The sequence below is a fragment of the Acanthochromis polyacanthus genome, chromosome 18, assembly GCF_021347895.1.
Source record: "Acanthochromis polyacanthus isolate Apoly-LR-REF ecotype Palm Island chromosome 18, KAUST_Apoly_ChrSc, whole genome shotgun sequence".
NCBI classification, from domain to species: Eukaryota; Metazoa; Chordata; class Actinopteri; family Pomacentridae; genus Acanthochromis; species Acanthochromis polyacanthus.
In genome coordinates, this window is record NC_067130.1 from 14,989,391 (window position 1) to 15,013,813 (window position 24,423).

At 40.9% G+C, this 24,423-nt stretch overlaps 1 protein-coding gene across 1 annotated transcript; it reads left to right on the forward strand.

Annotated features, from left to right (window-relative positions):
* Positions 1–13,606: 13,606 nt before the first annotated feature.
* Positions 13,607–22,867, forward strand: zgc:63972 (protein CutA homolog). Its single transcript, XM_022192487.2, has 6 exons — positions 13,607–13,932; positions 14,399–14,547; positions 16,983–17,042; positions 18,925–18,970; positions 19,064–19,113; positions 20,287–22,867. Exons 1-6 carry the CDS (start codon positions 13,828–13,830, stop codon positions 20,387–20,389), a joined length of 513 nt encoding a protein of 170 aa, XP_022048179.1. The 5' UTR covers positions 13,607–13,827; the 3' UTR covers positions 20,390–22,867.
* Positions 22,868–24,423: the final 1,556 nt, after the last annotated feature.

Sequence of the window (24,423 nt, forward strand, 5' to 3'; positions counted from 1 at the left end):
AAAAATACTACTTTAGAACAGGTTTAACAAAAAATATGCATAGCAAACTGATGAGTTTCATTGAGAAAACAAGCTCAGTTTCAGACTCTTATTTAAAGGAGGAAAGCTGTTGAACATGAGCTGCCCACTTGTACATAAAGAGAATTTAAGTTTTTACATATAAATTTTGTCACATACAGTAAATAAAACCTAAATGCCTGACTTTGTCAACAGTCACCTTGCAAGGTTCAGAGGGATTTAAAACAGGAGATGACATGTTGAGCTTGTGAAAGAACTTTTTTAAAAAATAGAAATACAGAAAATATAAAAATATAGAAATAGTGTGTTTGAACACACTACAGTTATTAAATTCAATTTGCAGCTCAGAAACTCTGTTTAAGTGTGCAGCGCTGCTTTCATAAACTGTGGAAATATGAATAAGCTCATCATGTCGAATTATAAAAGTAGGCCATTTTCTGGTTTTGCATTTGACCACAGCAGTCGTTTCTTTTTTTGACGTTTACTCCAAACATCACACTTTCACGCTTCCGCTTCCTAATTATGCATTATATTTTCCATGACTAACCGAAGTGGGAATGTAGGTGTATGAAGGCAAGATTGCCATGAACATTAAATGTTTTCTCACTTGTTTTTTTGTTTTTTTTTCCCTCGTCGTGGTTAAGTGTTATTTATATGCCAGTCACCAAAATAAGTGTCCACTTGTCTTTACTTGCTATATTTTGTCTTGTGTGAAATGACTGACAGTTGACACTTAGTGCTACCCATTCTGTCGTGTTTTAACACATAGCGACATGATTGACATGCGTAGACAAGCAGAAGATTGTGGAGTGCCGTGCTGTCAGTCTGGCAGAGGTGAAGTGAATGAGCTGGTGTTTCTTTGCCGCATATGTTTGATATTCTGATGAAACAATGTGAGCTCATAAATACCTGCTGACCACTTAGCATGCAGGTGGGGCCGACTGGCTGCACAGGGCTCTGCATAACAAATGATCGAGGGAACCTGAGTGTTTGAGCCAGCTGTTTGAGCAAATACACCTCAGATATTTGCTCAATAACCAAACACATATATGATTTGGTGTTAATAACTCTGCTGCACAAGCCAGCTGACAGTTTAAACCTTGATTTATTACAGACGACATGGAGTTTTTCTCTGCTTTGAGGTTTGTATCTGTGGTTTGTTTGTGAAACCCTGCCAGTTGACAACTGAGCCTTGCAGTGGGTGTATGTGTGTGCGTGTGTTTTTCTCTCCTCTTTTTCTACGCTTCTAGCTGTTCTTCCTCACCTGTACTCGTCTCTCTTCGCCGTTCCAGGTAGAGCTCAGACTGATGCAACTGTCTTCTCCGCAGACTTTGGCAAAGTATATCTCCAGGCAAGATATCACAAGCCTCCATCATCTCTTTATGCCATGCAGTTTTCAGGACTGCAGATTTTTTTTTTCCAGCTGTAAACTTTTGAATACCTCCTGTGAACTTTGAGAAACTCAAGGAAATCCCATGTACAACGTGGTGCATATGGAGCACATACAGTACAAGCAAAGATGTGCTCTTGCGCATGGATTTTTGAGCATATGCTGGACTCAGAAGTGAGATTTGTTCATATTAGTGTTTTACCACAAACCTCAGAATGAATACTCAGTCATGTATGCAAAATGAAAGCAGTCTCTGGTCACTGGGCCCGTGTCTTGCATGATTTAGTGATGAGGGAAGAAAATGTTGTCTCAGCCACGATGTCCCAGCGTCTTTCATTCATGGAGTAGGTAAGTAGTTTTGCTACTTTCCCAGTTTCTCCCACTCCCAATCTGCCACCCCTTCAAATGTCAGAGAACAAGCTGCCTGCTGCATGGCGCTGCCTCTTGGGTAGCGCTTGTGTTTTTCATCTAAAACTAATAATAACGAGACAGGCCCTTGGAGGCGCTTTGTAATTTTTCTTCCCTTTCTCCCTTTTTTCACAGATCACTACGTTTCTTTTTTATACCGCTGCACATAAAATCCCTATTATAGGCCAGTCAGGGAGTACTGCCATCTCTAATTTTCACTTGGATAGTGATATTATTCCGGTTTTATGTCACAATATTTTCTCCAAAGATTTTTCTGTTCAAGAGCCTGTGAAACTTTGCCTTACATGACGAGGAACTTCTTCAAGATTCTCTTTTTTTTTTCTTTTTTTTTTTTTAAAAGAATGTTTGTGTGGGTTTCATGGTTTTCCTCTTCTTTTTTAAACTTGAGACCTCACTCAAACTTGGAAACTTCCTTAGTTTCCTCCTGGTGGGAAAAAAAAAATGGGAAAAGAAAGTAAGAAATTTGCAGGAATTGGAGTTTACCTCATTTTCCAATGCTTCAGTGAACAATAAATAGGTGCTAGAAATTGCTTCAGGTGTCATAAAGAATCACTGATATGTTAGACATTGGGTCAGTTGTTTTTTTTCTCCTGCTGCGTACAGAATGCACAGGGAGTGGCGATAGGTTTCCATCATTATAGACATTGATTTTCAATATGTGCAGTGCTGATGAGGAGGGGGTGGCAGGAATTCTCAAGTCCACTTGTTATTATTAACTGCATCGCCCCACAATGGTTATTACCTGGACCGCTGCAGTCAGCAAAATGTTTTGACAAGTGATGAGATTGAGTAGGCGGAATGAGTCACTGATGGACAGACATGAAGGTGCTGATAGAGAAAATGAAACGCAATGGCAACTCTGTTTGCTACTTGTCCTTACTTGCGAGGTTTCCCGGATTATTTTAAAGTTTGAGTGAAAATCAATGAACTCATTGTATATCAGGAGTCCATATATCTAAAAGAGAGAGAAATTGGAAAAGCAATATTCTCACCATGTAGCAAAGTCTCTTGTGTGATGCAGTTAGCAATGACAACAAAACTAATGGTCCTCCGTAGCCAGTCCCAATGGGTTTGGAGTAGGCCAAACACATGAATCAAATGCTATACTTGGTGCATAGCTACTTCCTTGGAGTGTGAAGTACATCCTCACTTCATTACTCAAAGCCACTGAGTTGCATTCATTCATTATGTAGCATACATTACAGGTTGATTATCTGAGGCATTAATAACACATGGCGCTTGATCCAGCTTAAATATGATTGATCAAGCGAGTGAAAGCAGTCTTTCCACATAATTTGCTCTTCCCATACATGTGTTACATTAACATTTTCATGATTTGAATGTTTAGATTCATATGAACAAATGGGCACCGTGTGAAAATATATTGCCGTCGATTATGTGTGTAACTAGATCATGTCCGTCCTGATGGGTGCGTGCATTTCGCATTCGCTCTCCCCCGCACTGCAATGTCGTATAAGAGACTACATTTTAATGTAGTCCATGCAGGTGTGTGACAGTCAGAAGAAAGGCTCAGAGGGAGGAATTGGACAGAACAGAGCAAAGATAGCACATCTCAGAGCAGCCCGTCTGTCTCTGTTGTGTCAGATGGGAGAAACAGGCCACCAGGCCGCAGCACAAACACGGACCTGGGGTTATGTGGACAAAAGAGGATAAAAAAAATCCCAGGGATACTGTAAATATAGCCAGGATTTTACCTACAGTACAGCTCACTCCTGTCCTGTTTGCTCTTGCTGTTGTCGTGCCTCCCTTGCCTGGCAGCTCCGACAAATATAAGCTAACTGGTGCAATAGAAAAACCTTTTAAGGCTTTTTCTCTCTCTGCCTCCCATGCAGTTACACGCTAATGGATCTGTTTTCCAGCTAAGAGCATATCTTACCTAATGCCCTATACGGGATGAATAAACAATTTATGACTATCAGTCTTCAAAAAGACTGATAGGCAGGTTTTTGTAGAGGAAGTGAGGGCTGGAATGTCTTGAGTTTTTTTCCTGTCCGAGTGTGCGCGAGTCTGATTTTAGATTAAATAATGAAAGTCTATCAATGTATAGCACGTTAGGGGCTCGAAAAACAAGACACATCAATATTTGCGACACCTTTTCGGTTTTGTTCCATTAACTAACTAGAATTTCATTTGTATACATGAATATTTTTCTATTTGGAAGTAAATTAAGTACGTGGTGTCCCATTTCCAAATATATTACCAATTAGCTGAGCAAATGTTTTCTATTAGAAGATAAATGATCTGAAATTGGATGTTGAATTCCTCCAGAGATGGAAGCTAGCTGTTTGCAAATAGGTAATGAAGTGTATTGTGGTTTAAAGCCTGCAGGGCACACTTGCTGTACAGTATAGTTTTTGAAAATTCATATCCGTGAAATAACCTTATTATGGATACTCTTTAATGTCTCTCTGACCTGGAGATAACAGATCCAGGAGCTTGGAAAGAGAGCAGAGATTACATCGGGGCTGGCAGTCCCTGTACAACTTTTACACACGATCGGCCGACTGGCTCACCGCCAAGACATCGCAAAGAACTGGGCAGAGTTGGACAGCGGTGAAACATTTGGAGGTTTTTCTGAGAGTCTCGGCGAGTCTCTAGGTGTGCGCAGGTAATGAATGTCATCTTCACATTCCTGCAGGATGATTTTGTGTTTGTGATTCCCTCTTTCCCTGGCCATCTGGTGGTCTATTCCCTCTCTCATCTATATGGATAACAAGACGTGCATTAGAATAACTAATATAACAGGCCTCATATGGTGAATGTGCACTAACAAGGTGGTACAGATTGCGGGGAGATTCTTAGAGGTTGTGCTCTGCTGAGGGTAAAAGCCATGCAGCGGAGAGCGTCATGAAGTAATTGTTTATTATACCTTTTGTATTCTAGAGAGTGGTCATGCTTTGAGGATCCACCTTTCCTCCTGTAAGTAGATCATGCTTGACCTGTTTTTTTTTTTTCCAAACAGAAAATATAGCAACCTTTTAAATGGGTGTGGTACTTGGTCACATTTTTCTTACTGTCAGTGTCTGCAGGACAGGGCTATCGGAGAGTCCAACCCATGGGAGGAGGTTACGGTAGTGCTGCTCCAACAGGGAGAGAGATAGATGAAGAAATAAAGAGACGGAGAGATTATGTTGTCGAAGGAGGTTCCACAGTGAAGCCTCCGGTGGTACAGTAGAATGAGGGGGCCGGGGCTGGGCTGGGAGAAGCAGTCCCTCAGGATGGGCTTGGTGCTAAAATGGACAAGTGCTCTCTTCCTGAGGGAAAGGCTGTCCACATCCAGATGTTGAGTGCACAGTTGATGACTGATGCCTGGAGGGAGCGTAGTGATTGTAAATGTGCACACGCACACACTCAATGTGTGTGTGTGTGTTAGTCAGGGATTCTCGCTGAATATTTCAAAGGGCCAAGAGAGAAAACAAAGGGAAAATGGATATCAGAATCTGGAGCAGTAGTCCCAGAAGAGACACCGCAGGAGCCCCTTTCTCCCAGTTACAACAGAAATAAAATCGTTTGATCTCCACCGCTCCTACTTCTATTGTTATCTGCTGTAAACCTCCACCCTCCCAACTACGTTCATTGTATCGCTGTGAAACTGTTGAGGCCAACAAATATGAGCAGATAAATAGGCAGAATGAAAGTGTTTACTCATGCAACCTGCAAAATATTTGATACCACCAGGGACACGCCGCTAATTTGTAGCATTTTTATACACCTTCCCACTTTTAATTAGCGCTTTTAGAAAACAGCCTCCCCCTACCACCACCACCTAGTCGCAGCACACCTGACTCCGTCTAGCTTCTCAAATCATTTGTAATTACAAGCAGTAGCTGCTTCATTCTTCTCAACAGGAATCTTGTTTAGCCAAGCAAATCCATTAATTAAATAAATGTGTTGAGGTTTCATTATGGGCTTGCGGTGCCCAGAGATGTGCACAGTGTAGTTTCAGTGCTGTTTCAAAGAGAGCTACAGCTGGAGGAACATTCATGTTCTGTTACACATGACAAAACATCAACAGTTTATGAGAAGTAGGACGGACTGAGACGGGTTTTTTTTAAAACCATACAGTCAGTCCGTGTTGGCTGCACTTGAGCTGAGACTGACTCAGAAGTGTGAATGGGATTATGAAACTAAAAATTGCATCTGCTTATTCCTGGCTTTGGCTGTATGTTTTGGTATGGCTGTGCTAAATTCTAAAATGTCCAAAGAGGTGTTTACAAAGGATGTTCAACATAGTCAGAGTTTCTTTGGGATAGCTGGCTCAACAAAACCTAGTAGGAGATAGCAGGTGTCATCATGGTGGTTATCAACTTTCTTTGTTAAGGCTTTAAGTTTTAAACACTCATGATTTGCTTCCATAAAAGGGGATTTGCCTCCTACTTCAGGCAAGAGGAACAGGTTGTTAAAATGGAGAGTTATTAGGTTTATAAAAAAAATACTAAAAGTGGAGTTACTGCAAATTATGCAAGAGATGAATGCTGGTAGAAAATTGTTCATCGTGTAAGTTGAAATATTCATTTTATCACTCTCAGTGCAGCTGATTATTTATAACATGAAAACTGCACATTACAGCTCCAAAACTTCATACATTTAAACACGATACTCAAGAAGGGTATTAAGGCTGTGAAGGATACATGGAAATCACTTTGGGCCCATCGAAGAGACATTATTATGGATTGAATATCGTCTGCGATAAATACCAATTAACTAATCTTTTTTTTTTTTTTTTTAAGTCTGTGTACTGTGTAAAACAGACTGAGCAGCAAATCAGGACCAAGCAGTTAAACATGTATAAGCATTTTCTGCATCACTGACTGAATGCATGTAGATTCCCTTAGCAATATGAGACACACAGCTACTGTAGCTGCACTCCTTCATTCAGGGGTATTACTAACACACCACTTAGCAGGTTTCCAGATGTAGCGTATTCCCGTTGCTGAGAATCTGATTCGCTCAGAGAGTAGAACTAGTTAAAGGAAGTTGCTTCTTGCAGTCGATTTAAATCTCATTCTCTCAACAGAGCCTCCTCTAAAGAAGGTTGTATCGGTTAAAATGGTGATCTAGCAGGTTAAGAGAGAGTCACCGTCATGACATTGAAAATTCTGGCGAAGCTCGTTAACCCATTCATCTTGCTTTGAAATGCCCCCGTCAGGTTATAGTGCACCTTCTGCTACAAGTACAAATTTCTAAGATGCTACAAGCCATTAACCAACAAATAGAGATCTTTATATATTTTGACAAATAATGTTTTAATCAGAGACTGAGATGCATCTCTGTTGCTGCATCATTTGAACCACAACAAAACAGCCACTTAATCGATACAACAACCCAGATATTGACCAGGACTTTTAGTTTAGACCACTTCCTAATGGGTCAGAACACCTGTGCTGGCTGCACCTTGCAGGAATGGGTTGCTCATCCGTGATACTAAACATCCTTATCAGTTTCTGGTCTCTCTCTCTCACACACACACACACACTACATCCTGCAGCATCCTTTTAAGCTGGTCAGTTCCTTATCACCACACTGCATGAACCAACCCATTCATTAGCATCGATTTCCCTTTGAATGACCACAAAATGGCCCTCTGTCCACCCCCCCCACCCGTTGCCTCCTTGTTCTGTCCTAACCTTAACCACTGTTTCTCCTCTGGCTCAGAAGGGATCCTCCCCTCTGTGTGGACTCTGTACAGTAGGCGAGCTCCTGTTAATTGCTCACAGCTGTTGGTGGGAGGTTATCAGCTGACTGTCAGTGAAGGTCTGAATAATAAGCCGAGCTAAACAAGGCCGTGGCGGAAAAGAGTTAATAAAAGAACAGAACTTGCTCCTTCCATTCCAGAGAGTATGAAGAGGTGGGAGAAGAGATTAGAAGAATTGGCTGCAGGTTTTGGGGTGACTCATAAATCGGGTAAATAGGAGCGGAGGCAGTTGGTTGCCTGATTATTGGCTCTGCATAAAAGGTTGCCCTTAGCATGCCTCTGGCTGCCCTTTTCATGGTGATTCCAGCATTTCCATAATGCCACTTTCTGACGGTAGGAACAACGAACATGCACACTCTCACCCACACATCCTAATACACCTAGGTCGAAGTTTGATCTGCATCGGACAGCACATCAATGAATGCATTGATTTTTTTCCAGTGCCATGTTTTTCCAAACGACCTTGCCTTTGCAGACAGAACTTCTGCAGACCTAAAGCTTTAGAAGTTTGCTTTGCGTTTTTATGCATACGGTGTCAGCGCGTCCGTGCATTCATTCTGCACGAGTATCACCCCAACCATGAACCCACCTGTACTGCTCAGTTTTCATCACCGAGAACCCCTCGCCTCATTGTTTTTGTGTGCATCTCACTTCGTTATTTCAAATGCGGGAATCATCAATCATAGCAGCGGCCTTGGAAAATGTTTAGAATACATTTAAAGATTTGTGAAATCTCACACAGCAAGCAACTGCAGTCGAGAGAAGTATTCCTCTGTTGTTTTTTTTCCAGATCCAACCCCCTTTCACACATGCACACATTCTCCTTCCATTAAGTCTCCACTGTTCATCTGCCACGTATTGCCTGCAGGCACTCTAACTTGGAGTCTGAACTTATTATGCTTCTCCCTTCTCTGAATTTTGGTGCACTCAGCTTGTGAATGGAGAGGGAATGAGCTCATTCCACCTGCGTCAGCACAAGGAATGGTTATGCTGCAGACGCCTCGGTGAGGAAAGTGTAATGAGGAAGCACAGAGGTTTCTGTAGCGGCGGTGGCCCCCCGCACTCACGATTGGTTTCTCCCTCTCAGCCAATCAAGAGTTATGTGATTTAAGCCTCTCGCTGAAGCAGGTGAACTCCGCGAGCACAGATTTATGAAAATGTTGAAGTTTTTTTTCCTGTAAAACTGCTCCGGGCTCTTTGTCCTCTCTCAAACCAAATCAGCCAAAAGGCTGCATTTCTCTCTCTCTTTGTCTCTTCTCTTATCTTCCCTTTGTTCCTCTTCACGGCAAGAATTGAGCTTTAAATGCTTACCCATGGTTCTGGATTGGAATAGTGTGCTTATGTAGATAAACAAACATAAATTCTCCATTTTTGCAGTCGTTTGGAGAGCGCGGGAGAAACAAACAGCATGACAGTCAGCTCAGTTTTCTGATAAATGGCTTTAGGTGCTCCAGGAGTTGACATAGAGGGCAAAAAAAAAAACAGATCGTGGAAAAGAAAAGAAAGAAGATGACAAGATATGGCATTTGCCTGATCCTTGAGAGGAGAGGTTTCATTACCCGAGGGACTTCAGCAGGGGATGTCTTTCCTGCCATTTTTTTTTTCCTTCATCTCCTCACTGCTTGTCATGGCGCTGCTACATGCACTTGTGTTTTAAGTCACTCTGGGATTTCAGCGGCACCAGCAAAAGCCATACAGGCCAGGAATCGGCTGTGACGGATGGCTATGTCTGTCCAAAGGGATAGAGGGGTCACCGGGGTTCACAGCAGTGATGGAGACACTTCCCCGCTCAGCCCCCCATGGCTTTTTTAATTAACCTCTTTGGGAGGCCCCGTATAGGTAATCACAGCCTGGAAAGTCCCGTCATTAGGACTTATCTGACCTCCGTGTGTCCAGTTGTGTGTCCAGCTCCTTTCACTGCCTCCCATTCATTGCAGTAATGACACTGCCTGCACAGGGAAGACGACTACAGCAGTGAGAGTCAAGAGAGTACTTAGAATCGTACGCAGCCCCTTCAGAGTTTCCATTTTCAATCTCCACACACCTCACTCACGGCTTTGTTTTCCGCTCTCTATTCATCTCTCTAATTCGCCCTGCAAGAATTATTTCACAGCAAGGCGACTTCACTAAACCCACCAAGAGACGATCACAGTTTAATGGCAAATTAGGCAAGGCTCCGCTCGCCAGATTCCTTTGTACCTTTCCTCCTCTCATCTCTTCATTTCATCCTCCCTGCTCTTATTGCAGACCTTCTGGCCTCATTATACGCAACCAAACAAGCAGCAAAGACAGAAATAAAAATTATCTTATTTTCCATATTAGACTTCTAAGGGACAAACAGGCCTCAGTGCTCCTTAGGGGAAGCGAACTCCTCCGAGTGATGCCCCAGAACAAGCAGATCAAACGCCCCTCCTCTTGCTTCTCGGCTTTCTTCCTATCTCTCTATTTTGGTTGCCTTCTTTCATGTTGGGGAACAGTGGCTTAAGTGGCTCTATTGGAGCTCTCTGATGGGCTCTCAAACGAAGTCTTTGTGAGCTTGGGAAATAAATTGGTTTGTTCTGAGGCTGCGACTCCTGTGGCGCCACCTGCTGTTCCATCTCTGATCTCTGCCTTGTCCATTCAAGGAGGTGAGAGAGGAGGGGAGGGGGGGCAAAACAAAGTACACAAAGCTGGCAGGGAAGAGGTCAAGAAAAAAAGGAGGCGGTGGAGGGGGGGAAATGGGATGAGTCATGCAGCTTGCTGTGTTGGAGCATTTACATTTCATTTCAGTCGATGAGAGTTTTATACATGCTAAATGAACACTGTATTTTATTTATTCACACTGGAAGGAGGGGATGAAGAGCAGATAAATGCATGAAGCCACAACTCCCCCATGTGGACATCCTGAGCAAAACAGCTTTTCGTTTTGGAAAATGTAAATCTTTGATGAATTCCCTTTTCTATTTTAATGAACTGACTTCTATCAGCAACACCTCATTAAAGCCGTAATTACAACTTATGACCAACAGACAAATTACAGAGTGCCGTCCTGACATTTTTTCTGTTCTGTTATATGTGTAGTTTATTTCTGCGAGTTGTTCCTTTTGATTCCAAATTCCCCGTTTTTCCATATCTTCCTCATTCGCATGCAGCCAAGCAGAGTGCTGGGTTTTTCCTGTGTGGCTTATCTGAGTCTTTGCTCATTCTGTGGGCTGTGGTGTTTGCATCCACACCCACGTCGCATCTGTGTGTTTGCGTTTGTCCTTTTGCCCACAATGAGGATCTGCATACCAGAGACCCTGGATTTAGAAACTAAAACACGGACAGCAAAGTGCAGTTTTACATTTTTTTTGCATGTGCTCGTTTCTTTGCCGCTTACGTCTTTACAGAAAAGCCAGCACTTAAAGTGAAATAAATGTAAATGTATTACAGATCATAAGCCACTTCCCATAGCAGACTGGCAGCTGTTCTAATTTTTAAGCTTAAAGTCTTTAAGGTTTACAAATGACTGCAGGGACTGATGAGTTTATAGTGTTTGATTTCCTATAGTGAGGCCTTGTAAAGAGCGTCGACTGTGTAATGTTTTGTCCATATAAATTTTACATGTGGACACTTTACACAGTTGTATTTATTTTAGTCCTTTCCCAAAACAAGAGTCCATTATTACCCTTATAAAACACATCACTATAATATCACACAAACCTGTTCATGTTCATATCATACTGATATATTTTCTTAACCCAGTGTTTTGTTGACTTCTGCTTTACTTTCCTGTTGTTGGGGGTTCTACAGACCACATTGCTGTGCAGTATATGCAACATTATTCGCTTTCTTTTAACTCATTTTTCTCTTCAGATAGAGTTTGACCTTTCTTGTGAGCTTAGCAATGCATGTAGAAAAGTACTGTGGTGATCATTTGAAACTGACAGAGGTGACAAAATACAAAAAAATAAAACAAAACAAAAAAAACTTACCCTTAAACATCAACAATTAAAAAAAAAAACCCATACAAATAAAGTAAGAATAGATGAGTCACATGGGCTTTGATGGCAAATATATTCATCACAGAATCTATTGCTACACAATGGCATTACATATGTTTGAGGTCAGCGAACGATCAAATCTGTTGCATACAAATTATTCTAGAACTCCAAATTCATATTTGGAGTTTGGAAAGCATCATGCAGCATGAAACCCACTGTCTGCACCAAACACACAATGAAATCCAGTGAAAATCCTGTGCATTTACAGTGACTATATTTTGCAAATGAGGACTTTTGGAGCTGCGAACAGAAGTCGCTGGGTTGTCGTTTTGTACAAAACTTCTGAAATGCACAGTCAGATAATTGTGTTCATGTGCAATTTTTATACTACTACAGAAAAGCCATTAAGAATCAGGCTGATAAATCAATTTTAAGTGCATTTTTGAGCTGTTAAAGAGGTCAGAAGTTCTCCTGAACCCAAACAGCTTTAGAATGGAGTGAAAACAGTATTACTACAGTACAACAGCTCATTCAGTCAGGGGTACATTTAGTGGGGATGCCGAGAGGTTTATCTTCCAGGAAGTTCTGCAAGTGAAAACCATTCATTTTCTGGATTCCAGAGATTTTTTAAATTTTTTTTTGCAACAATTTGTCAAAAAATATAATGGAAGATACAGTATGTGGGTCTAATTAGGTTTTTTACGGTTCCGTGGCTGTACAAGCTCATATTTCATTTTCATTTTTTGGGAATAAAAATGAAAAAAAAAAAAGAACAGTTCTGGAGAAAATAGGCCTGCCCCTGTCTGGGGGATTGTTGCCTCTATTAGTAATGTTATAGTGTTTTTTCCAGAATGAAAACGTGTTTTTCTTGTTTCATGTTTCGACAGTGGAGTTTGTTCGTAATGTGTCCTCCATGAAATCTGCCTATGACAATGCATCATTTTAGATAAGACAGTTATTGGTGTTGTATGAAAAGTCTAAAAAAGTAACAGGCATCTGCATCAATGTAATTAACTTGACTATATTAATAAATGATTCTTGCACAGAAAAATCATGACTAGAAGAGGAGTTTGGTATCAAAATGTAAGTAAAAATTAGACTTTTCAATTATACAACTTGACCTGTCCAGGGTGTCCCCTGCCTTCGCCCGAGTCAGCTGGGATAGGCTCCAGCACCCCCCGCAACCCTAATGAGGATAAAGCGGTATATAGAGGATGGATGGATGGATTTGCTACAACTTGTTGAGCAACCACTTATCCTATGTGATGATGTGATCTTTGAAGGTTTAACCACAATGCACTTTTATGTCAGGCGAACAATCAAAAAACAGATGAAAAACTCAGGGTACCAATGCTTGTTTCTGCTATCGTATAGCATCATAGACATTAAACTGGTGCAGTTCAGAAGTTAAAATAGTAATATTCCATGATATTGACACGCAATGTTGGTTATAGAGAATATGAGGCGGAAATCTTTTTTGGATTTTTACTTTAAATTGTGACCCCTGGATTGGATACAGTTTTCTTTAACAGAGCTCTACCAGTTTCACCCCTGAAACTGTCACGTGGCTATTACTTATACTGAAAGCTGAGGGCTAATAAATAAATAAATAAATAAAATCAGATGATTCAGGGAAGGTCAGGTGGGAACTTTTGTTTTCAGGGTTGTCTGACTTAATGTGGAATGATTTAGTAAAATGAGCTTCCCAGCAGTGTAATGCAAAACTTTTTTCTTTTTAATTATTAAATTAATTTACTTGAAAATTAACCTAACCAAATTCCTCCACTGTTCCCTGGTGCATCCCAACACAATATACGGAATTAAATAGGAGAAAAATGTCTCATGAAAGGCGAAATATGACTTTTCCATGACAAAGATCTATTATTTTCTCCACTGAAGGACACCGTCATGAAACAGGTGTTGTCGTGAAGTCGCAGTTCCGGCATAACAGATCCATTCCTTCCTGGTGCGGCAGTCCTGTTTATTTATATGAAGACGGGAAAGCCGATTATGACCGAGGCATGGAGGCGGGGCAGCCGGAAGTAAGCAAGCGATTTGATTGGTCACGGGGGCTGCAGGACTTGTGAAGCAACCAACCGAAAGCGGCAGAGATTTGTCACTGTATTTGACCACTCGACCCTTCACCTGTCAGCGACATGCACTTCTCCTCGAACGGCAATTAGTTTCCAGCGTGTTTCTCCGTCGCTAGAGCCGCCGTCAGAAGGACCCGAGATGAGTTTTTTCAAAATGCCGGAACACTAAGTTCAGCACAGTGTGTCCCTCGTGTTATCTGCTCCGTGTGGACTCTGGGAATGACATTAGTTGCAGCTGACAGGATGGAGTACCTGTTCCAGCGATGTCACAAAGACGCTGTTTTCAACTCAGTCTTCCGCTCGGTGCTGCTCATGTCATGTTTGGTGAGCTACTGTCATCATTTTGTGCGCTTTTACGTACATTTCTTAGTTGAAAACTTCGAGAAGAATCTTCAAAACGAAGGTCCGAGATGCAAAAATTACAACAAATGGTATTTTCTATACTAAATATTTGTGCCGGATTTCCGTGTCATGCCGGGCTTTTGATGCACAGAGAAGTAGGACAGATTATAAATTGGTCAGTGCGTCCAAGCCAAGGCCAATACTCATTTATCTGTGACAGGCAGCGCCAAATAATAAGAGGATAAATACTGAATCCAATCCAAACAAGGCAATCCCTTCAGAGAGCTGCAGATAATTAAATTGAGCTATAATTTCCCTTTCTTCCAAATATAAAACATTTTAACATCCAAAGGTCTGTGTAATTATACAGGGATGACACAAACATGCTCTTCAAAGTCTTTGAGGTAACTGGAGTGTTGTCCTCTTGCATCCACCCAACTCTCTGCAGTTCCTGGTCCTGACTGTGTCCATGTATTCTGGGTTGTGGTCCATCGGGGTCCGGCTTCATTCAATGTTCACAGGAAGCTACGTACCAGGTCACCACTCGGTACTTCTCATCAATAGCCCCAACGAACAGGCAGCCAGGGACATTGGCAGGTACAGGAAACAGTGGTCACTACAGTCAGGTTGCTTTTTAAAGTGTTAGAAAGTGAGAAAACTGGGCACATAGTCTAAAATTCAGTTTAAATGCCTCAAATATATATTTCTACACCTGTCTGTTGAGTTACATATCGTTATCTCCCACATGTTTGTACACTAGACACAGGGCCGGTCCTAGGATATTGGTGGCCCTAAACAAGATTTTGCTCGTGCCTCCAAAATACTTCTAGCAAAACCAACAAATCACACACTTTGCTAATTACTAAATCCATCCATCATCTATACAACAATTTTCCTCTGTAGGGGAGTCTATCCCTGCTGATTTTGGGTTAAGGCCTGGGCCACCCAGAGACACAACCAAGCACTCTCACATCTACGGACAATTTAGAAGGATGATTCAATCCCAAGTCCTTCTAGCAGTGAGACAACAGTGCAAATCACTGCTCCAATTTACAAGAAAGCTTTAGTGTACAATTGAAAGCTTTGCTAAAACTTTACTTGCTTTCCACAAATTGTTGCTGCCGTTTCCCATAGTTAATGGAATTTTTAAAATTGTAACATACAGATAGCAGAAGGGGCAACAAAGCTGTGTGAAATTCACAGCTAATGGCAAGCTTACATCCATAATCTACATCCACCAAGTCAGACTATCTCAGTTGTGACCTGTCGGAGGAGTAAGTAGCTGCCCCTGAAGACTGACATTACCTCAGCAGAAATTCTATGGTCTGAAAAGGCAAAGGGTCCTCGTGAGCAGAGATGCTCAAATATTTTAGTTGCATCGCTAAAAAGATCATATATTTGATCAAAACACTAGCTACATCCAAGCACAAACTTAATGCATATTGGTAACTAGCTGACAAGCAAAGCTAGCGTTTGTAAGTTTTAAATAATGCTTGCAAACCTGCTCGCATTATTTAACAAGCAAATGGTAAGAAATCACAGTTGTTCTACTGGAAAACATTTTAGCTAAAACTAGCAATACATTCTGTACTTTATATCCGCCTTGCCAGGTTAAAATCATTGTGGCTATGCTCATTTCTAATCAAAACACAACATTGCAAGGATCAACTTACATATTAAGCAGTTCAAATTAAAAAAACAAACAAAAAAAAACATGTTTTAATTAAAAGAGCATTCCAGAAACAGCACCTGTGAAAGTTATGCATGCTTTCTAGGCAGCTAGCCAGGATGAAATTAACTGACTGATCTATCAGTCCAAAAACATGACATTTACTGAGAGGTTTTACTGGAGACTAACCTTCACTCCGTCACATACATGAGCCAATTGTGTAAAGTCACGGGGTTCATCCAAGTAGGTCATGCATGGAGATATGGAGATTTATTTCCCCACTAAAGTGGCAGACTAAGCAAGTCAAGATGGTACTGTTACATGACAAAACATGTGAGAAGTGAGTGTCAGAAAGTTGCACGCATCGCGTGGCCAAGTTGTTGTGACCCTAAAAACCTGCTGAGAGACTAGATATAAAGCTACCAACCAGCTAGCTTAGCATCAACACTGTGAGCACCTCGAAAACTGACAAACATGTTATACTGCATCCTTTAAAATCTGTACAACAGAAGTCAAAGTTTGATTGGACATGACTTCCAGTTGCCTCGCAACCTCATTGCAGTGAAAAAAAGAAGTCACTGTGCGCAGTCATGAAATATTGCAGCACAGAAAACATGCATGTTAAGATAATGCATTTTCATAGTGAGTTTCAGAGGTGCTTCTAGCTTGATTTTGTTATCTTTGGATATAGTCGAGCTAGCCGTTTCCCTCCATTTCTGGATTTCATACAAACTAATTGCCAGCTGGCTTTTCACCATTAGGTAATTCAACAGAAAGCATTTCTCAAAATGGTGAACTTCACCTTTAATCTAGAGGTTTATTACAAGCCTCTGTTTTGTGACATGTGGTTTGAAAATTAGTCAAAAGTGGTTTAAAAAATTCAAAGTCAGTCCACCCAGCGTAAGTTTGACTTTTCTGTCTAGAGAGGAGATGCATCATGTCAGACTCACAAGTGGAGGAGGGCGCTGTGTTTGCACTCTCGTCTCCTTTGTTGGCATTTTGGCTGCATGCAAATGAGCTCTTTCTATTAAGCAGATGTCAAGAAAGTAGCCACAGTGCGATTTCCAAGTATGCAAATCACCTCCTCCAGAGCCCCTGGCTTGAGGAAGGGGCATTGCAGAGGTGGTAATAAAAAATGATATTAGCTGAGCAGCAACAGAAAGCAAAGTATGCCGTGTCTGTTTGAATTTACGTCATTGAAGTTCTGTCCTTCAGCCTGCCTGATGAGCACCATAATGAAGGGCTCAGTTTCATGTTGTAACAGATCAACAGCTGGTGGTTTGTGTTTAATTTCTATTACCTCTTCCCATGTTTCATTTCCGTTTCAGTTCCAACCCTTCTGTTTTTGTTTTGTTTTTTTCAGAGCTATCATGGACAGACGGCTGGCAGCGAGTATTAACATTCTCTCCAAGACCTCCACAATGTAAATCATACTTGACCCCTGCTTGAAACGCAGCAAGCTGGCACACAACCACATAGCCGAGCTTAGTTGTTATGTCCCTCACATGTGCAGGCAGAAATACAATGAACACGTGCTCTTTTTGTCCTCTCCGCTACATAGCTGATTTCCTAGGAAACCGCAAGGTGAATGGGCTCCATCTGAATGCTTTTATCGGTTTCCCTATCACTCGAAACTTGAGTGGCAGTTGGCCTTCGAAGCAGTCATGTTTTTGTATGCATGGATTAGCTTTCCTGTTAATGTATAACCCCAAAAGGAGGAACAAGAAGCTCAGACTTTAGAAGGAGCTAATATTTAGCCTATAAATAGAGGATATGGTTGGATAAGGGTGAGAACAGTGATAGAAGCAGTCAGGGTGTGTGAGTGCAGGTAATGTGCAACCTTCAGTTAGATCCAGGCTTATTTAGTTTTAAATGTCAACTTAGATTTTGGTATTTGTCATGAAATATGCTTCAAGCCAGAGCGTCCGATGTATTCTAGAAGCGTTAGTGGCTGTATTTGCTTAGTCTGACTCAGCCGATGTAGATTGCGGTACAAGCCTGCTATTGACGACATTTCTCACGGCTTTCTACCCTCCGCCATCGACACATTTCCATTTTCAGAGTCCACTTCACTACAGTAAATAGCAACAACTTCTGAGCAGAAACCTACCACCAGAAAGATTTCATATTTTGGAGAGCCTTTTCAATAATTCAAACCTGCTAGTTTTCTCAATAAATTATTAATTGTAATAACAGTGCTCATGTTGTTGTGTGAAAACGTTCCACCAAAACAATTCCACTCGTCACTGTTGTGCAAAGACACCGTTGCAGCATCCTTTGCGTGGCTCCACCCTAGCAGAATGGTAATGAGGTGGAGTCAGACCATTCTAACCAATATTAGGCTCTCAACCAAGACCAATCAAGACTAAAATTTGCTGAATGTCTCTGTAAATCCCAACGTTCAATTACTCGTAATTATGTTTGTCATCTGTGACAGTCACATTCCTGTAAGTAATCTTTCCAAACATTGCATTCGGGACACATGATTCAACTATCTACATGCAAGCATTCTTGCTCTTTCAGTCACTATGCGTCACTGGGGTCTTTGCAAAGCTAAGTGGCTACATGGCTAGAGCTAATGGGCACAAAAATTGCAGACAAAGTTGCAGCGACAGACAGTTCTACCTAAACCCACATTGTACGCTCAGCCACACTTGCCAGATGATCGCATCCGTTTGTTTTAATGCGTCTTTCTTTGCTCTTTGTGGTCTCCGTTCTCCTATGAGGAGGCTGAACAGGAGACTTTGCATATTTGTGTCTTTTTAGATATGAAGTAGTTTTAGTCTTTTCTCCACCAGCACTCGTGCAGCTGGACTCGGGCAGTGTTTGTTCTGTTTTGGAGGAATGGCTTTGGAGGGAGACCTAAGGAAAGGGGTTGTTTTGTTTCTTCTTTTCCACTTATATGCTTTCAAAATCCAGTTTCCTCTTGATGTTTCTACGATCCCCCATGTTCTAGCTTTAAATTTTGATTTTTACTTGATGTGCTGTATTTCACAAGCGACAAAAAACACCATGTTTAAAGCACAGAGGCAGCTTTGCTCGTGACACCGTAAAAGCCTGTCAGGAACAGTTGGACAATATCACTGTAAATCACAGTGGCTATAATAAGTGGTTGGGCAAGGTTTAGATTGCTATGTTCTTTTGGAAAATATAGGTTTTCACGAAAGCTTTTATTTTATGGAATTTAAAGGCTCTGCACTGTGTACTGGTACTTTTCAGTCCCTAGTCACCTGTAGTCCCTCATGCACATGTGTAGTAAGTGGTACAGTGGAGTTTGAATAATTTCAGTTTTGTTTTTTTTAAAGGTACTATTGGAAAGGTGAAATCCAGGATGCAAGTGAAATCCTGATGGTAAGCTCACTGAGAAGCTCCTCTTGTGATCAACATGTACTCAGGCATGTTGAAATAGAACATCTGTAAGATGAAATGTCATTGTTGTTGCAGCTGGTGAAAACAAAGACCTCCAGGATCCAGCAAGTCATAGATTATGTGAGGTAAGAGGTCGCTTAATGCATTTGGGGTGACTCATGTTTAGATCTTTGCAATCTGTACATGGCCCGTTGTCAAACTTAATGCGTCGGCTGTGCACGCTACTGTAGATATGAAGTTTAATTCTGGTCATTTGCAGCTCAAGCGTTATTCGCTTAACTTTTCATCACTTCACACTGGAGTTTTTCCCCAGAAGCACAAACAATTACAAGCCTAAAACATAAAGCATATTACTCAATAAAGTGCTGTTGCGCGCACATTTTTCAATTTACTGTTGTTTGTGTAAGAGTAATTGCATTTTATACTAAGAGGGCTTTGTTGCTTATTTTTTGAAGATATTTTTACTCAGAAACAAAGCCTGACCAATCGAGAATTTTGGGGGCTGACGACAATACTGATTATTTGACCGTTAAAAAAAGGAGAAAAAAAATCCATGATATCGATATATTAGCCGCAATTCTTAGCAGCTTATCATGAATCATGCGACATGTGCTGCTGAAAGTGCTATAAAGACAGCTGGAGCACTCTCTGCAGGACAAACTGATGACACCAATAAAAAAAAAGTAAATAGAAAATTCCACAATACAAACATGTTCATATTATTGAGAACAAATATGCAGATATCAATGCATCCTGACAGGCCAACAGTATTGAAATCGGCCAAATTAATCCATGTGTCAGGCTTCAGCTCAAAGATCACATTTTAAAGCAATTTTTTTTTTCATTTTTTCCCTCAAGCAAGATTCTACGTAAGATAGAGAATAAATCAGTAACCACAACTAGTTCACAGCTGTAATTTGCCACACCACCCATAGAGATATAAATCATTGCACATGCAAAATTTCAGCTAGATCAGACAACTGGAAGTGGGTGTTCTCTACTCTAATAGAACATATTTAGACAAGCTCAATTGTAGTGTCACCATTTCTTTTAAAAAAGTGTTGTGAAGCATCACAACACTTTAGATTCAACACGTGAAACCTTCTCTTAGGTGTTTGAGTTGACAAAAAAGGGAGGTGAAATCGCTACATTAATTCAGTAATCTAGTACTAAGGATAAGCATATGGAAAGCAGCCAAGGTTGAAAAGGAAAAAAAAAATACCACTGATGAGTTTCCCTGCACTATTGTATAGTACATGTCCTAATAGTTTGGATGTTTTTCTGTGGGTCCCTTTAAGGTCTGTGCATCCCTATGCAAACCCCGAAGTCCTCAGTTTCCCCGTGGAGGACGGCAGCCTGGCCTACATGAAGTGGATGGATGAAGCCATTCCAGATGACTGAGATATCGTTAAAATCAAAGCCAATCCCAGCATGGACTTCTGCCAAACAGGGAAACTGAGCCATGTGTGCAAGCTGTTGATTAAACCTTTGGATCGAAGGGCTCAGGAAGCACTCTGCTGAATTCATGTTGTTACATGACATTTACGCTTTTTTCTGCTCTGGCATTTTCACCAGAAATTCTACGTACTTCAGAGATTTTATTTTAGATAATATACCACTGCCAAAGAAGACACTTAGTGAAAAATCTTAGAGTGGAAAGGGCCAAGTTTCCAGTGGACCAGTTTGTTTTAGATACAGGGACCAGCTACAACATGAAAACCACGTGACTAACACCGTGTACGCAACCCTTGTGCTGTGAAAATAGCTGTGAACCATTGAACCATGGGACACCTGTGGTGCCTCACACCAGGATTTTGGCATCAGATCCTTTGGAAAACTGAGGTTTATGTGGCGAGGCCCTTATGGATCAGGCTTGCTCCAGCAGATCCTACATCTGTAGGATGCTCGATTAGATTGGGATCTACGGAGTTTGGAGACCAGGTCAATGCCTTCAGTTCTTCTCAAGCAGTTTTTGTGGTTCTGCTTGGGGACATGGCAGCCATCGGAGAGTTCAGCTACAATGAAGGTGCATGTTTGATCTGGAACAGTGTGTAGGTTTGTAACGTGTCAAAGTAACATCCACATAAATGGCAGGATCCTGGGTTTTCCAGCAAAACAGAACATTTAACAATGTGATCACTGTTAGACACTTAGCCTGTCAGTGATTTTCATGTTATGGCTGAAGAGTTTGCATTATGCTGCTGGTAAACAGAATGATGCCTCCGTTTCCTGCTATAACTGGAAACAGAAGCATCATTCTATAACTGTTCCCAGTCATAAAACAGATCAGATGGTATAAACATCCCATTTAAACAATGGCCAGTTTTAATACACTGCCTGTGCTTCATAGTGTGAGTGAGGTAATCAAGATGCCTTGGATTGTATTCAGAAAATAACTGACTCAGTAGAAACATCACCACTCTGAGTCATGCATTTCTTGCCTCATGCATTGTCAGAACTCTTCATTATGCATTATTGCTTGTGCTTTACTGCTATTAGAGAATACAAAGTGCAAACAACAAACTCAGTATGTGCAATTTATAGAGCACATTCTGGCAACACTTGACTTAATGTCAGCCAGTTTGGAATCAAATAAAAATTTAAAACCAAGCTCATAGCACTCTGTAATTTAGCTTTGAGCAAACATAAATGTTTATTACTTTGTCAGCAACGCTATCACTTTCCTGTGACCCATGAGTAGATATTGGTGTATAAATGAATAAAGAGTGATAATATAGTGAAAGAGAGATATATTTTATAATATAAAATGTGTAATCATAGTAGAAGAAACACTGAAATCTGTCTTGTAAATGTTTATAAAAGGCTCCTACATGGTAGATGGGATCACCAAAAAGCAGACTTGCAGGTTTAATATATGATAGAGTTAGAGCGCTCTATACTGATAACATTAGTACATTTGTCATGTACTGCCTAGTACTGAAGCTTATGTTTATCGTTAGGATTTATTTTAAAGCCATTTCCAAGGTCTAACAAAGGAAGAACAACAACATTCAGACAGGCAGAGTAATCTTAGTGTACCTACAGATCATCTAGCAGTAGAGGGAGGATGCACAAACAACTGTGTACACATGGTGTTTAATTTCCTTTACTGGTGCGATACCGCTAGCAACGCAGAGCAGTTTGCCTTGTGCAAGTTAAACTTCAAGGGCAATACTTCTGAATTTCAACTGTGCTCAGCTCCTGGTTGACTCGGCTTGTACTAATAAAACATTTACTGCATCTTTTACTACCTCAGGTGAAGCTATAGAGAACTATTGAGGATAAATTCATAGATAGGTTCACAGTGCTCTGCATTAGTGGACATGTTGACTGTTTATAGATCTGTCCCCCCCCTCACATTTGCTGTTTCACACGGGGCACATGGAACTGCAACTGATCGGAATGGGTCTTGCCAAATAATTGAAATTAAATAACCGCAAATTAATTTGTTAAAGGACAGTATCAGGAGTCAAAATCTTGTTATAGATATACCAAGCCATATTTGCTGTTACACAAAACTCGCCGGCCATGCGAGCTTACATCATTAAACAAAAATACGCACCAAAGCCTCGGTCTGCAGAAAGCGTTTCCGGCATGAGGCCCCAACAAAGGAACTGCAGACATGGTTTAGTGTGGTGTTGTGTTGGTGAAGCCAAAATAATCCTCCCTGTCAGGAGCAGACATCAGGCCATGTGGTGGCGGTGTGTTTGTGTGAGCATCCAGTTCTTCAATAACTCCGTACAACACAGTAATGTACAAACACATCAGGATGGACGTTATATTTTAATATGCAATGCCGCTGACAGATGCCTTGCTGAGTGATCATTATTGTGTAATGACAAATGATGCTCTGCCAAATAAAGATTGGATTATTTTGTATCCTGCAATTTTATCAAATGTTCACTAGATGGTGGTGTTTCAGCAAAACATACCACTTATCAAACATTCACACATGAATCAAACTGAATTTACATTGGCTGCCTGTTGGGTTTTGGTACTTAAGCATAAAAAAAACAATTAAAACAAAATCCATTTATTTTCCTATGGTGTAGGAGTTGCCTGATTGGTTAAGGCAGAGACATGCCGTCTATATTTCCACATGAATATTACCCAAGTTGTGTAAACACAGAGACATATGGCTGACTCTTTTGTGTGTTATTAAATTCTCCATGGGATGCAGAGTTAGGAGCAGGATAATTAAGAATCATCTGTAAGAGACAGACGCTGACAACATGTTCCTGCTGAGCAATTCAATAAACGGAGGATAAAACACACAAGACATCTAAATAGTCTGCATTTTTAATTTTGATCTACACAATGTTCCAGCTTTCCAACGTCGCGGCCGGTATTTTGCTTCCTTATTCCTTTTGAGCTCAGGTTGCCTGCATGACATATCCCGACATTGGTTTGAGGAGTCATTAATGTTTAATACAAATTTCGACTGATTTAGAGATCAAGTACTAACTTATGGGTTGCCAGATTTTGCAAAATCCCTCTGCAGCATTAAAGACTGCAGGGCATCTAGAGGAAAACCTGTTTAGAAACCGTTTAACACGTACAACTGGAGAGTTGATAGATTAGAATAAACGCTTTGTCACTGATTTGACATTTATAATTGCAAATTTTGCTGGTGGCTTAAGGTGCCGAAAACCCTCCAATAAAAACTCAAACATTTACGAACCGCTGATGTGTGCTGTGAATATGTGGTGTATTGGTGAATTAAACTAAACCATGTCAAGAATAAATAATTTAGCACTATAAATTGTGCTTTTATGTATTAGTGCAAGCAAGTGCAAAGGCATCATGGTTGACTGGTTTTTAAAGTTTCAGAAAACTCCTCCATCACAGCAGCAGTGGTAGTAAAGTGTATGGTACATTCTGGAAAAGGGAGAGGGGTGAATACATTGTAGATAGGAGGAATATATTAAACAGTTTAATAATGGGCTGGGAGGGAACCGCTCTTTCTTGGGGAAGTGGAACATGATCATGCAGCACCCCAGATACACTTCCAAGGGCAGATGGTCTACTTTTATTTAATAATTTTGCAATCACATTAAAATTCTCTTCTTTCTACAAATTTTGCTATAAGAAAAAGCTGAATATCTACTAAATTGCATCACAGAAGATGGAATTTTTGAGCAGACGGAGAACATGCATTTAACAAATGTAGTGCATAACATGAACCCACTTGTCAAAGGCAGACGGATTTACTGCAAACGGTCCTTTTGAATTGTCATGGAAGAAGAGGAATTTTGCTCAAGATGCCGAGATTCTCTTCACCAGTGTATTTTGAGCCAACAAAAACGGGAGTCAGAGGGGACACCATCGCAAGAGCTAATCAATCAAATCGTCCAATAAGTTCACAGATGACAGGCTGGGCAATTGTCAGTTTTTTCGACCCGTTATCCCTTCTTTTTTGGCCAATGCAATTCATG

Coding starts and splice junctions, on each gene's coding strand:
- zgc:63972 (XM_022192487.2), top strand. CDS start 13,828: ATGACATTAGTTGCAGCTGACAGGATGGAGTACCTGTTCCAGCGATGT. Junction 17,043..18,924: donor CTCTCCAAGACCTCCACAAT/GTAAATCATACT, acceptor TTTTTTTTAAAG/GTACTATTGGAAAGGTGAAA. Junction 18,971..19,063: donor ATGCAAGTGAAATCCTGATG/GTAAGCTCACTG, acceptor TTGTTGTTGCAG/CTGGTGAAAACAAAGACCTC.